Source organism: Neolamprologus multifasciatus, chromosome 5, assembly GCF_963576455.1.
Source record: "Neolamprologus multifasciatus chromosome 5, fNeoMul1.2, whole genome shotgun sequence".
NCBI lineage: Eukaryota > Metazoa > Chordata > Actinopteri > Cichliformes > Cichlidae > Neolamprologus > Neolamprologus multifasciatus.
In genome coordinates this window covers 34,557,716-34,572,764 of record NC_140443.1, presented here as the reverse complement: position 1 = coordinate 34,572,764, position 15,049 = coordinate 34,557,716, and the positions used below count along the sequence as shown (strand labels likewise).

General features: G+C 42.3%; 1 protein-coding gene across 10 annotated transcripts in view; it reads left to right on the top strand.

Annotated features, from left to right (window-relative positions):
• Positions 1-15,049, top strand: part of iqsec1b (IQ motif and Sec7 domain ArfGEF 1b) — a 261,941-nt gene that overhangs the window by 224,120 nt on the left and 22,772 nt on the right. The window contains exon 1 of one of the 10 annotated variants that reach the window (XM_085161068.1): positions 10,939-12,912. The exons of the other annotated variants lie outside the window; for them this stretch is intronic. Within the exon in view, the coding sequence (XP_085017194.1) occupies positions 12,848-12,912 (65 nt within the window). The 5' untranslated portion in view covers positions 10,939-12,847. Of the gene's footprint in view, positions 1-10,938; positions 12,913-15,049 lie in introns of those variants that run through there. 10 annotated transcript variants of the gene reach the window in all.

The following is a 15,049-nucleotide window of genomic DNA, read 5'->3' as shown; positions in this document are numbered from 1 at the left end:
AAAATGTTCCTTCCTCTTCTTTTTGATATATTGTGCTGTTCACTTTCTCATTCTTAAAAACAATTCCATCTCCTTCCTTTTCATGACATCCATATTTTGTTTAGCTTAGGGAAATAACTTCTAACTGTCCAAATCATATTTCACTGAAATGAGAAGTTGCTGAGGTTCTGATGTTCTTCTCCATCATAAATGAAATTCATCTTTACAGCCATGCTGAGATTGTGTATTAGAGGCCCTTAACTGGACATAGAGGAGTCTGGTTATGGACCTCTTCATCTAAAGATAGAAAGATAATGTTAAGGCACATGCTGTCATACTTATTTGTCATCAGTTCATTTGAAATGACTGTCAGATGAATGAAGCTGATTACAAGTCTTCCACACCCTTTAGCACATTTACGGTTATTCCACAGTGATTTTTTTGTACGTGTACGTCACCAGTAGTACTTGCATGTTTTAACCCCACCCAGTCTGCCTGCTCAGATTTGTCATGTTTTGAAGTGTTTCAGGTTTCCTTTTCAGACATGCTAGAGTAAGAGCGAACTGTGGAAAAGGGGCCCCTTGGCGTGTAGATTTGTAGAGGAAGTGCTGGTTCAAAAGGTTAGCAGCGTTCCCATTTGAAGAGGAAGAGTTCAAGGTGAGGAGAATGGATCTCTCGGGGAGAAGGAGTGAACCAAAAATCCTTTCATCAGTCTAAGGATCTATTTGGGAAAGAGTAAGCATTTTCAGCGGCCCCTGGTTGACCTCTGCTTGGCTGAGTCTTTTCAGCATGTGCTGTCTTGAATGGCATTAAAATAAATTTGCGCTTGCCTCTGTTACCTAACTGGCAGTGTATATGTTGGTATGCATGTTGGACCTCTTTGTCCTGCTCATTAAAACTAATATCGACAGCTCGGCCAGCTGGCCAATTACTTATGCTACACAAATGTACAGGACAAAATGCGCCTGGCAACATACATCATGAATGCAAATGAAATGTTTAAAGGCTTAACAACAAGCACATGCCGCAGAGCATGGTTGAAAGTGGCCATTTCAATGCCTGTATCAGCAAATTAATGGGAAATAAATTATACTGATTGACTTTAACATATGGTAGATTGCTTTTTGAAGTATTAAGGATTAGGCTATAGCTGAGGCAGTGAATGGGAGTTATTATTGAACTGCAGCAATAGTTTCAAATGAGTGTAGAGTGGGTGATGGTGTATAAGCTCAGTTTCTGTCTGGAGAACAGAAAAAAAGAATGAGGGTCTTTTACTGCACTGTATATTTCTTGTAGCTGTTTTGTCTGAGGATTTATTACACTTGTTTTGACTGAACATGGCTGCTGACTGTTGGTGGAACTGATGTTTATGCTTTTAGCTGGCTAGCTAACGTTTTAACAGGTCTGAGTACCTTGAGAATTCACCTAGCTTTATTTGAAGGTCTTTGTGTAAAGACCACGCACATGTCTTCAGTGCAAATCAGAAAATTAAAAAAATACACATATATTTGGGACAGTACAATAAGAAAGTGCTATTTCTCCCACTTAGATGCTTCAGATCATCAAACAGATTTTAATGCTATTTTCAGTGAACGTAGCTGTTGATGCTAGTTGGAATTGCTGCTGATGTTGTAGCTGCATCTTTAAATCTGGAGTTGTCTTATGTAAACATTGTTATGTTCTTCGCTGGCTTGCTAACCAAAGCTCTGAGAACATTCAGAAGTCACTTAGCTCTATTTGAACTTGGTGGTCACTCATCCAAACTGGATAGCTGCCTGTCTGTTAATCTAGAATCTTGTTTTCTGTTTCTACACATGTTAAATGCAAGAATACAAGGTGTGTGTGGAGGATTTAGAGTTGGTTAGTCTACCTGACAGAGGTGGGGTCAGTTGTAAAAGTAAAGCACATTACTTTTATTGGTAGGCAGTAATAAAACCTAACTCATCCTGCATTCTTTGGACGTCATTTAATCTAACAGCTAACTAAATCACATGCTAGCTCACCAGCATTCAGCAAAAAAACAACAACCAGATATCTTGAAACATTTTCTAAAGGGCTCACAGTTGGATATAGATAATGGTTGCAAAACAAAACATTGTATCTTAAAGTCACTGCATATATCTGTGTCATAAACTGCATATAAAAGATGAAAATAGCATTTAGTTTCTGGACTCAATGCTAGCAAGCTTAGCTAGTTAGCTACATCACATAGAAGTAGATAGTACTAAGTAACAGACCAATAATATACTAGCATTTCACTGAAACTGAAAGAACAGACTTCTTGAATAGCCTGCACCACACAGGAAATTCTCAAGTTTATCCCATTAAAAGAACAACTAAAGGTACCAACATGACAAATGCAATCGAGACGTCCCAGTGAGAAAGAGACCTAGTAATCAACTTCTCTGTCTGGTTAATCTTTAACAAAATCAAACAGGTAAGAAATCCCTTAACATTGCATTTTTATGAAGTTGTAAAGTTGGGCATTTGGGTACTCGAATCGGGTTGCTTTTTTTAGCGCCAGCCTCCAGTGGCCAAAAGAGTAACTGCAGTTTTATGAACGTGTGCATTGGTTTTCTTTGTTTTCTTCAGGTTGCACTTGGTCTGTGTCTGGTGGATTTTGCCACTTCCCTGCCCCTTCAGTAGACTAGTGGCAGATTCTTCTGTCTATTCAATTCAAACTGGACATGAACGCACATATCGCTTCCAAAAATCAAAAATACAGTATAGTACAAGGACGCCTATAAAACCCATTTACCTCTACTGATAACAGCATACAGTAAACTCAATTTTATTTTATTCTACCCACGTAATGTTTACAAGACTTCCAGCTGTGCCTACTGAAGATACAGGAAGTATGTACAATTTCATCCCATTGCAGTGCAGCTTGTAATGTCTTGATCTTTGTGTTAAACCATCTTTACATGGGACTTTCTTCATTCTAAAAGAAAAGGCCATCCCAGCTTTTTCAAGCCTGATCTTTAAAAAAATGAAAAGTCTACTCAGGTCAGTAAAATGCTAGAAGGGACTTTTCGGTAGTTAGTGTGGCTTCAGGATTTTGTTGTCTTCTGGCAAAATATGGTAGTAATCAGCCGTGTTTTTTTCTGTCCAAGTACTTTTAGGGCATTCCAGATGGATAAGCCGTGAAGCTATTTTGTGGCTTGCCACTGATTATCAATACTTAATTATCTGCAATTAGATTAAGAATGGAAACTCCATTATTACTCGCAAACCACGCAAGTTACCACGTGCTGTTCCAGAAATGCTGATAACTCTAACTTACTGCCACTCCTACTGAACTACTTCCCTGTTTCTTGAAGTTCGCACAGGGTGTCAGTTGACAGGAGGAAAAGGGGACTCTGGGTGTCATATGTTGCACTTTAAAAAGATTGGTTATGTGATAGCATGTTTTCCTCTAAATAAAACAGGGTAATTTGATGTCAGATGAATGATGGTCAACTAATGCAACGAGTGGAAGAGGTAATTATAGGAGAAAACGCAGTATAGTGTTTCGCTTTTATTAGGGTGCCAGTGGAAGCCAAAAATAATCCCCAATCAGCCAGTGTAATTGAGTGTGTCACACCAGGCTGCCACTCCCTTCCCCTGACAGGCAGGCACACACAGGCGGCACGATGCCGTCATACAACCTTTCTTCCATTTCAGCCTTGCAGCTCTCCTTGGCAGAGGTGAAAACTCCAGCGGGAAGGCAGGAGTGCACAGCAAAGAGAAAGGCGGTCTTTATTGCAGATGCCAACATCAGCAGCGCCCAAAGCCAGCGTGTATAGACAGAGGTGCTGCCTGTCCTTCACAGCCTCAGTGTGTATATGTGTGTGTATGTTCTACATCACAGAAAAAGGGGCGGGAAAGGAGCCGTCTAACACTCACACTAACCAGAACTAGAGCCGTGCTTCTCTGGAAGTCTGTCGGTGTAGAGTAGTAGTAGCGTCAGCCGGTGCCCTGCTGCCACAGGCTGTCTGGACTTGTTAATGAACAGTCTAGCTGGGCCACCTAGGTCGAGACAGGCCTCCGTCCTGCTTCTCTCCAATGAAGGTAGGTTCATGTTCTCAGCGTAATCTTGCCGTGGCTGGAGTTTGTCTTTAAACCTCTGGTGTCTTTGGTTTTCTTCGTGTCAACAGTCGTACAGCATGTGTGCTTCACAGAAAACGTATTTTATCTTCTGTTTTCATTTTCTGTCTTTAACACGGAATGACTTTTCATTTCTTTGTTAGTTTAAGGTCCTGATTATTTCCATTTCTTGTCCTGTATCATCTGTGACATTTTGGGAACTATCCTGTTAGGCCTGAACCAGATGGGTTTCGTCTCTTCTCCTGGTTGATAATAGAGCACCCACACACCCCCACTCCACCACTGCCACCTCCATCATTTGTGTCTTGCAGCAGATGATGTACAGGTGCTTCTCCTGAGCCTCTGAATCGTTTCCCTTGTCTGGATAAAATGCCCTTCAAACCAGCAGGGGCAGCAGGCAAATCCATAACCTGTCATGACCGCTCAGCCAGGATCTCAGACTGCATAATTTTGGCCTGATGGTCCTGCTCAGAGCGGACAGCGGAGGGTGCTGCCCATCAGTCACTTTGGCAGCAGTGCTGCCCACTCGGTGCCAGGGATGAGCAATGGATAGTAGAGAAGGGACATAAAGAGAAAGGGGAGGTGATCCGGGGGACCCGTGAAGGGCATTCAGCCGTCATCAGTTTCTCTCATTTCCTGTGATTTTACAACCTGAAGTTTGTCTTCAGTTTGTAAAATCTAAACCATAACCTTTTACTAAACTTGACTGACTAAAGTCAGTCTTGTATGCGACGTCCTGTGTTTTAGCCATCCATTCATGTCTGTTGCCCTTTATCCCAACAGCATTCACACCAACCAGTCAAATTCTGCAGACACTACAATGCAGTTTGTCAGAATTTCACTTATCAGTGTTTATTACCTGGATGCAAATTTGCCTGTAAGGGGTGTAAATGTGCAGTCTATAAAAGCTAAGTTAAAAGTTGGAAACTTGGCAGCGCGTCTCTGCTCCACCTAGAATTAAATCCCATTTGACGCACCTGGTGCCAGGAAGCAACTTTCACATTCAGAGGTTACTGAATACCAAAGCTCAGTCTACTGAATCACTTCTAGGGTGTTTGCTTAGCCGTTGTTGCTTTCGATTTTATACAGTCTCAAGCTATTTGATAGTTAGTGTTAGCTCCTTTAAGGTGGGTGATACCAAACCACAGGGGGTTGAAACTTTGACTTTCCCTCTTCTCTCTTCTTCCAAGACTTGTTCATTTTAAAACAACATTATCATAACATACAAAAAATGCAAGGCTTTAGTGGAACAAGGTAGCAGCAACTTCTTATAGGTTGAAACTTGTGTGAGTATGCCACCTGACATCAGAACTTTAGATAAGAATTTCAAAAAGAAGCACAGTTAATAATGATGATACCACTGGTTGTTAGTAGTTACACTTTGATTTGCTGTGAATTGACCAGTGGACAATAACTGGATTGGGTAAAAACTTTGGAAGAAATAAAAACTGCTTTTATGCACAAGGCAAATGAGGAAAGATCTGGAAAGTCAAAATTGTCCCAGTAAAGTGTGGACTGAGTGTTTTATAGTGTTTCAGCATCCTTGTTGTGAACCGTGTTCCTACCCTGTTTCAGTTTATCTGAAGTCAGCACGCCTTGTTTTTTTTATTCCCCTTGGTACTTTTGCATTTTCCCGTCACGCATAGCCAGTGTCCAGCCATTCTCAGACTCAGACTGAGCACACTCAGCCAGCCGCTCTGCCTGGAATAGAAAAATGTTTATGAATACTAATGAAGCAGCAGCAGCTTTACAGGGAGCGCCTCAGGTTTACGCCACTGCAAGACGCTCATCTGTTTTTACTGCAAACTAAACGTGTCAGGATCTGCCATGTGTTCTGTGTGAGACATGTTATCTACTGTCATTCGGTTGGATGAAATCTGATTGTTTTTTTCTTTTGTTTTTCTTAATGGAAGAAAATCTGTAAAAAAGAATGACGAGACAGCATCACCATCTGTGGGGGACATCTGAAAAATACTTCCTGTCTTGAATCACCTGATAGCATCGTGGTTTGGGTGGATTGAATGCACAGACATGACAACAACAAATGCTGAAGATAGGATGCGGTTCTAAAAGCTCAGCCCTGTTTTGGAACATAAAGTAGAACTTAACACCATGTACGGACTTATACCCGAGAGTGACACTGATTGATTTTAGAATCCGAGGCAGCGATAAATCTTGTTTACTAGAGCTGGGAATAAATCTGTCTGGCTTGATTAACAGATATGTGTGGTTTATTGAAACTCTGGTTTTATTTAAGTAATACTGGAAACCTTTGAAAAGATTTTAAAATATAGTTGGATTGGTAACTTAGTCAAACTGATGAGAAAATAAAAATAAATCAACCAGGGTCAAATAATCTTGACTTTTACTATAAACACTTTATCTGAACAGATTAAACCTTTACAGTGCCCTTAAATATCATATTATATTAAAATTATTATTATTATTTGTATTTGTTAATGTAGAAAGTAACATCAGCAAGTAGTTTCAAGTGCAAGCATATCACTGTGAATTTATGTGATCGGCTATCTGCCATGACTGGGCAGCCTCCCTGAGCCTGGTTCTGCTGGAGGTTTCTTCCTGTTAAAAGGGAGTTTTTCCTTCCCACTGTCACCAAAGTGCTTGCTCATAGGGTAAATATGAGGGATACTTTACCCTATGATACCCTAGGGACCCCAAAGCACTTTACAGTCATCCACACACTGGTGGAGGCAGCTACAGCCACAGCTGCCCTGGGGCAGACTGACAGAAGCGAGGCTGCCATATGGCGCCATCAGCCCTTCTGGCCAACACCAGTAGGCCTGACACAACGACCGAGACTGTCCGAGCCGGGGCTCAAACCGGCAACCTTCCGATTACAAGACAAACTCCCAACTCTCGAGCCACGATCGCCCTGATCCTGGCTCAACAAACCCAACAATCCTGATCCCCTGATAGGGGTTCTTCTCTGTATGTGTTACTGTAGGGTCTACCTTACAATATAAAGCACCTTGAGGTGACTGTTGTTGTGATTTGGCGCTGTATAAATAAAATTGAATTGAATCAATTTGAATTATGTGACCTCTGCAAGGAAGATCCCAAACTGAGTAAAACTGACGTCGACTGTTTTTGAGAAATATATTAATTTGTTTTCTACATAAGAGCAAAGTAAGAGAATATTTCTTTTATTCTCTAACAGAGGCCTACATTGTATCCTGGTGAGTGCTGCAGAACCACTGATCCAGCATCCATCACTGTGTTCATAGCTCTTAAAAGTGAAACGATACATGATAAGACTCGGGTTGTAATAACGTCCTGTGATGCTGCTCAATATTTACTTCTCCCTGTGCTGCTGTGAGTTAACGGTTTGGTATTAGAGCTCATGGGCAGCTCAGATACAGGATGGAGGAAGAGTTATGGCTTGAGGATTAGAGGAGATAAGCTAAATAACTGCGTGGTGGTCGGAGGAGCTACAACAGCAGAGCATAAACGTGAACAGATATTATTCCATAAGGACACCAACAAACCATCAAGTATGTTTTCATCTGCCAGCTCTTGTATCTGCAGTATGTGTGTGTTTCATTGCTTTTAATGGGTGATGCTTGCATGTGGATGTTATTTGTTTTTAAGTAATGTGGGCTGTGCGCTGCATGTGCGCTGCATGTGCTCTGTTGCTGGCTAGGAGCAACATGACCAGCACAGAGCATGAGAACCAGCGGTTAGTTAAGTTAATCCTCCCTCTCTCGCTCTCTGTCTCTCTCTCTCATGAAGAGGCTTGAGGCTGAGAGGGCAGGGCCACCGCCTCCCCGTGAAGGCCACACGTGGGTGGGTTCTGTGCTCGGGGATTACAGGGCTGAAGTGGAGCCAAACAGCTTTAGAACGAGCAGCCAGACGCCCTGTCTGCTTTCTGGGTTGGGCCTGAGGAGCGCTCAGTTTGGGTTATGGGTGGTGTGACCAGCTCCAACAGAGCACAAGGGCCTGGATCTTTGTTTTCACTTCTAAATGAACGTATTCCCCAGCGTCTGTAAACAGGAGATAATTAGGAATGAGCTGGTACTTGTGAAAATATGCTACAGCCGTCGGTGTAGGTTAATGGAAAAACAGCTTTTATGGCTCCACTGAATTTTTGAAATGGTGCCTGTTTGTGTACGTTTAGTTCTGACCCGTAATTAAAGTGAAGTGGCTTGTAAAACAAATCAGTTCAAATATAATCTCATATTTCTAACTATAACAAAGACATTCTAAAAATATTTTTACTTCCTGAGTCACATCAGTGTTTCCCATTAGACTTTGTTGTGGTGGAGGGGAGGGAGTGCACTGCAGACCATGCTTATTGTATAGCAGCTGCAAACAAGCTTGTGTTTTACTCTTTGTGAAATCTTCCAAGCACCTTGAAAAGTGAGTTTTCCTTCTTTCTCCCCCCTGCAGCTCTGAAACACCAGGATTTGATTTTAACTTATTCTCTTCAAACATTTTTACATGTATGAAAACAGCTTGGTAGAAAAAACTGGGGGAAAAGGTGACTCGATGCTGTAACCGAATGAGGTCAGCTGCTGATAAGATGAAAAGAAAATATTTTTAGAAGGTCTCTTATTCAGTATGATCTTATTCAAGATCATATTCTCACGAATCACATTCAATGGAAGAGCTGTTATTTCTACCTCAACTTTCAGGCACTCAAGTGTGGCAAGTGATCTGGTGATTAGCCGGGATTGTGTTGGTTTGGCTAAAAATCTCCTGAAAAGCTCTAAGCCAGCACACAAGTGCACTGTGGCACTGCTCTGTGTTCTCAGAAATTACAGTAGAGCTCAACATTGACAGTCTCACCCTAGAAGATGAATTCTTGGTGAATGTCAGGCAAAAAGAAGATGCACTCTCTGAACATTCAGCCACTATCCGGCCTGGAAACCTCGGGCCCTTCAACCCAATCGTAGCTGGAGGCCCAGCTCTCATAACCAGTGATGCAACATTTGAGTCTGTTTGAAACAGAAGCTGATATTTGTTCTCCGTGCAAGAGCGCAACTCATCAGAATAGAACTTACAGGAAGTAAACAGAAACTAAAAATAGCAGCTGTGGCTGTGACCAAGCTTCCTTAAGTTTTTCAGATGTGTCCGTAAAAATGTTTCCCTGCTATGCGGGTTATCTAACTGCCAGGTTATTTAACTAGCAATGATCTAACACAGGGAAAAGCATCAGGCCCCCAGATCTTTAAAGCTGATGATCTCATTATTTGATGCCACTTATTCATCACCTCTCCCTGTGAAAAATGGCTCTCCTCTGAGACTCTGCCTGGTGAATCCGGGTAAGCTCCCTGTGCTTCTAATCAGTGCTGCTGTTGTTTTAAACCACAGATCGGAGCATCTGGGGAAGGTGGACATGCAGACACATTTGTCTCCAGGTACCCGACTCACACAGACTGCTCAATTTACTTACCAAGTGAAGCAGAAAATGTAGTGTCTGTCAATGACTCTATTTTTGCCCCCGCTGGTGTCTCGTGCAGTATGTGAAATGTGTCACAGCTGTGGGTGTGGCATGTTGTCATCCTGGCTGTATAAGGAGGTGTCGGTAGTGAGAAGAGCTTAGGTTTGCCTGCCGTAGACTGAAGTGTGTAAGACGAGAGTAAGATCTGGTCGTTATAGTTGGACCAGAGCTGTCACACCCTCCGTCCTCAGCGCTGAGGAACTGGAAGTGATATAGGGATTAATACAAGGACAAGGAGCGCTGCTGTTCCCACTTTGGAGTCTAGACAGAGTGTGACAGGTGTGTGTGTAACTCAAGCCCTTAAAAGAGCCATCCTGTGATGAGTTGTTACTCTCTAAACTCGCTTTGAATGCACTCAATTGAAACTGTTCGGCTGTTTGGAAAAAGACCAGCTGCTTTATGAATCCCTCCGTGTGCTTTTGTGTCGGATCAATAAAGGGTAAACACACGAGGACGCACAGACCAGTGCAGTGAAAAACGGGAGTTAACTGTAAGCACAGAAAAGCTAGCTTACCTTAAAAAACTGACAACATGTCTGTGAATCAACACATTTGTAATAATAATGTTTTGAGTTATTCCTGTCACATACAGACACTCAGATGATGTGATTCTGCTCACGTAGCTCAAAGGTCACAGGGGGAACCTGGTGTAAGGTGGTGTGGGGGAGAAGTAGACAGCACTGGGTGAATAATAAGATCTGTTGTGTCATACGTGTTTTAACGGCTCACACAGTGAGTACTACATTTTGAATTTTATTTTATTTCACAAACTATTGATTGTCTCTTAGTTGAGCTGAAATTTTAATATAAAAATTATACGTACGTCCTTGTTGCTAAATTTAGAGAGTATGTGAAAACTGTATCAAGATGTAAATTGGTTAGCTTAAAGTGAGCAATGGTTCAACCTTGGAAATAGCTTGAAGGTCCAGCAATGCTACAGTCACACTAGCTAAAATAGTGTCTGCAACAACTCACGGTCAAACATCTTCAAACCGTCTTTGGTGCATCGAGACGGCAACAAAACAAAAGCCGTACCAATCCGCCTGCGATAATACAGTGTAGGGATGCAACGATACCAATTTTTTCAAACCGATACGATACCGATACTTGGATCTGAGTACTTGCCGATACAGAGTACAAAAAACGATACTTCTACCACACACACACACACAAATACAATTAATTGGAAGACAGGTTTTATTATATTCCCTGTCGATAAAAAAATAAAATCTTAATAAAAATGACCACAAAAAAGTTTCAAGTGAAAAATAAGCACATCTGTTAAATTATTGCAGAGTCTCCACATTGTAATTTTACAAAATATCACTGAACTATTGGCACTGTCTCGAGCTTTCAGAATAATTAATAAACACTTCTGTTTGGAATCAAATAAATACAAATTAGGTTTGCGAATAAAATAAACGTTTAAATTATTGCAGAGTGTCCATATTGTAAACAAACAAACAAAATAATTATTATTAAATAAATAATAAATAAAATAATAATTGGCCCCCTAGTGGCCAATCTAAAAAACTACAACAGAAATGACAAGCCACCCTCTGATTAATGAAATAAGTTGGTATCGGTTAACTTTTACGAGTATGAGTACACACACATTTTACAGTATCGGCCCCGATACCCGATACCAGTATCGGTATCGGTGCATCCCTAATACAGTGATTAGGTGTGATGTAGCTGTGAATATCTCTTGCCATTGATTGCAAATTTGTTGCATCTCCATACACAGAAATTCACATTAGTTAACATCTTAAATTAGGGATCCAGCTGGAACCATATCTCCATAACTGAAAAACGAGAGGCAATCAGCAACTTTGCTTTTATATGGAGCAGGCAACACTTAAGATTATTTTAACGTTTTTACCAAGCTGCAGTGTGTTTACGAGTCCTTCCATGTCAGCTTATCGCACTGTCTCAAACTCATCTGGGAGGTAAGAATACATCCCATCTCTGTTAACTACTGTGCTGTAATCGCTGTCACGATAGAGATGAGAGAGACCAAAATAACCCAAGGTCTGATCAAAGGCAGCTGGCTCCGACTGTCCCTCTCTGCATTCAAGCAGAGTGAGTGTTAAATGCTGCTGCTCTACCTTAAGCTGCGCAGTCATGATTAAAGCTAAAGGAGAACCAGGTTTCCCTGGCGATGTTCGGTGGGGGTGAATACTTTAATTAATAAATAATGACCCAGCCAGTGACGGGATTTTCAGATCTTATCCAGGTTTTTGCATCACTTGAGCTCAGTTCAGACCCGTTTTAGTTCAATATTCTTCTGCTGTGAAAACATTTCTGCTGCTAGCTGAGCTTCCCTTGTGTACCACAGGTAGCAGTAATGAATGCTAAACTCTTATCACTGCACCATATATAAAACCGGGAGACGTTTTGCCCTCTTTTCTAAGTTCTGTAATGGCTTATTCACCTCATACTCTATCTTTATTTTACCTTTGACTTATTGTATTCAGGATTGTTTTCCATTATTCTTTGTTTTCTTGAGGGGAAATAGGATATAAGAGTCCCAGCTACCACTGTTAGCTGTCTTATCACACTGCTTTACTATATGTGGTTGATATAATCTTTGGTCCACACCCATCTTTTTTGGGGGGGAGGTAATGATGTCATGAACCGGAAGTGGAGGGGCCCTTCTGAGGGCTTTGATTTATGTGGTTGAAGTGGGAACATCATCAGCACAAAGATGCAAAGAGTTGTGAGTCAAATATTCCCTCTAAACTCGGATTGTTTGTTTAAAGGATGGCTGAGCAGCTGTTCCTTGGGTAATGTTGGCTGGAAAGCTGTGGCTGTGATACTATCTTCTAATGCACACTTTCAAGCAGTCCTAAAGAGCTGATTATCAGGTGCTGATTAAAGCTGAACGTTGGGCAGATCTACTGAGGTGAACTGATATTAATGCAGTCCCAACTCCAGCTAAAACGCTATATCCGGGGGGTTTTCCCGGGCCTCATCCTTACTGCAGATCTCTTGCCATCACCACCAGTTTTCTCCCTCTCTGTCCAGTTTTAACTTCTTGCCCCTTCCTGCTAAAGACCCTCCAGATCCATGGGACACCAGTGCCCCCGCTGCCACACGACCCAGTTTTCCTCTGGAGGAATTCCCTCCCTCTTCCTGCGAACGCCCCTCCTCACAAGCCGAGAAGGGAGGCCAGAGCTTTAGTGGAGAAGAGTTGAAGGAGAGGGGAGCCGTCCTCTGTCAGAACACAGCACAGTCAGCCAGCAAATGAACATTTAGCCCAGGGATGGAGTAAGCGAGGTCAGGGCGGTGATGGGTCTAGAGTAGGGGCTCGCGGGGTAACATGTGGTGTCTGCAGTGTGCCTCTGACAGGACTCAGTCCTTACTGGAGCTGGAGTCATACAGCTGGTAAGTGTGTGCGTGCTTGCTCTGAGTCTTTTAATAGCTGCTGGACACGTACTTAGCTTCTGATTTGGCTCTGAACGGGTCTCGTGATGCAGCTTGAACGTTTCACTAATGGCAGCTGCTGTATTTGGGGGCCACTGCCAGCTCGATTGAAAAAGCATTAATAAACGTCCAACAAAACTGCTGGTGCTGCTTATTAGATGAATTGCATTTAATGAAGTAGATTTTTGTGCCAGGGTGTAGCTGCTGATGAAGAAGCCCGCTTTGCATGAAAGCCTTTGATTTTCCCACTGAGTGCCAAGCAAGTGAATGCAGCTGACTCATAGTTTACTGTTCCCAACTCAGTGCCCTCTAACTCAGGTTTCATCAAGTTAGGCTTAATCAGCTCACGATGAAACGTACAAGTCAGCGTGGATGCACGGCGAACGTGTGAGTGGCAGGTCGCAGTAATTAATTCATCACTGCAGAGCGACGCAGTGAGAAGAGACTCTGGTTTTTGAAGAAGTCACACAGCAGCACAGGGAGGATGTCTCCAGGGGAGGTGGTGACACCAGCACTGTCCTCGCATCACCTGCCCTCCCTCCCTCCCCCTCCACTTGCTCTGACACACCAGCTACCAACACATCATTAAAATTCTATCAGGCAGCAATTTATGCACTGTCATGGGACTCTGAGGCACTTTGTGGGTTTCTGATTCGAAATGGCAGCTGTAATGAAACAAGAGGGAAGGTGCACCCTGGAGGAAATGTGGGTGTGATTGTTTGTGTTAAGACTTGACGTTTTAACACCACATCTGCCACCTCTGCTGGACGGCAGGACCTCTAAACGTCAGGAAGAGGTTAATATTTTGAAATGGTGAAAAGAGTTGCGTAATGTGGCTCCAGTGGAGTTTTCTGAAACCTGAGATTTGCGACGTCATTGGAGTAATGTTAGCTTGAACCAGGAGACTGAAGTTTTATCATGGAAAGCGGAAGAAGCGGCTGTTTATAAAACAGGGCGGGTCTAATGTGCAGAGCGTCTCACCGATTCAGCCGCTCTGTAAATAAATCGTTCGCTTTGGACCATTTCTCAAATGGACTTTCCAGACAGGGAAGAAAACAACTCCGAGGCCCTTACGTGATTTTCTGGGGTTGTCGCGATATCATTGGTTTGGATTTGTGTTATACACACGTGGGTGGCTGTTATGTTAAAGCTCCCTTACAGCTTGTTACAGACATGCTGAGGATTTCAGAGAACTTTGGCGTCTAATTTAGACCAGGCGGTGCAGGAAGTTGGGTATTACGTGTAAGACCTTTGCAGTCCTGTTAAACACTCGTTATCTTATCCTTGACATGAAGGGAGAGCAGTTCTCTGATCTCGGCATCAGACCAATTTCTGCAAGTATTTGCAGTCAAACTGACTGTTTCCAAGTGAAATCTGGCAGTAAGGCCCAGTATTATGTATCTGACTCCCTGACATAAGAGGAAGTTACACTTTCTTTACATTTCTTTCCACAGAAATGTAAACACTGTGACGTGCAATGTCTTGTCTCAGAGTGATGCTGAAAAACTGCTTCATGCATGTATTATTTCTAGGCTGGATTATTGTAAATAATTATTATCAGGCTGTCCTGAAACCTCCCTTAAAAGGCTTCAGTTGAGAGTCCTGGCGGGGAAAGAGACAGCACGTTTCTCCCATAGGGGATTCTCTTTATTGGCTCCCTGTTAAATTCAGAATCACGTTTTAAATCCTTCTCGTCACATACAAGGTCTTGAGTAATCAGCCCCAACTAATCTTACAGACCTCATGATGTACCGAGTCTTTCTTCTTTGCTTACCTCTTTTCACACTCTCCCTTTAATCGTTAGTTATTAATAATTAGTGTGTCTTTTGCCCTGTCTCGTGTTTCTTCCTGTTAAAAGGGAGTTTTTGCTTCCCACAGTTGCCAAGTTTGATTGTTGGGGTTTTCTCTGTATTATATAGGGGTGGGGGAAAAAATCGATACTGTGTAGTATTGTGATATTTTGTTTGCTAATAATGTATCGATACAGGGACAGCAGAAATCGATATTTTGTTACAAAAAAAGTTTTCTGTGCTCTGACTTCAGAGCATGTTGATCCTTTTTCTGAGCAAGAATCCTGACATTCCTTCACTGTCCAAAT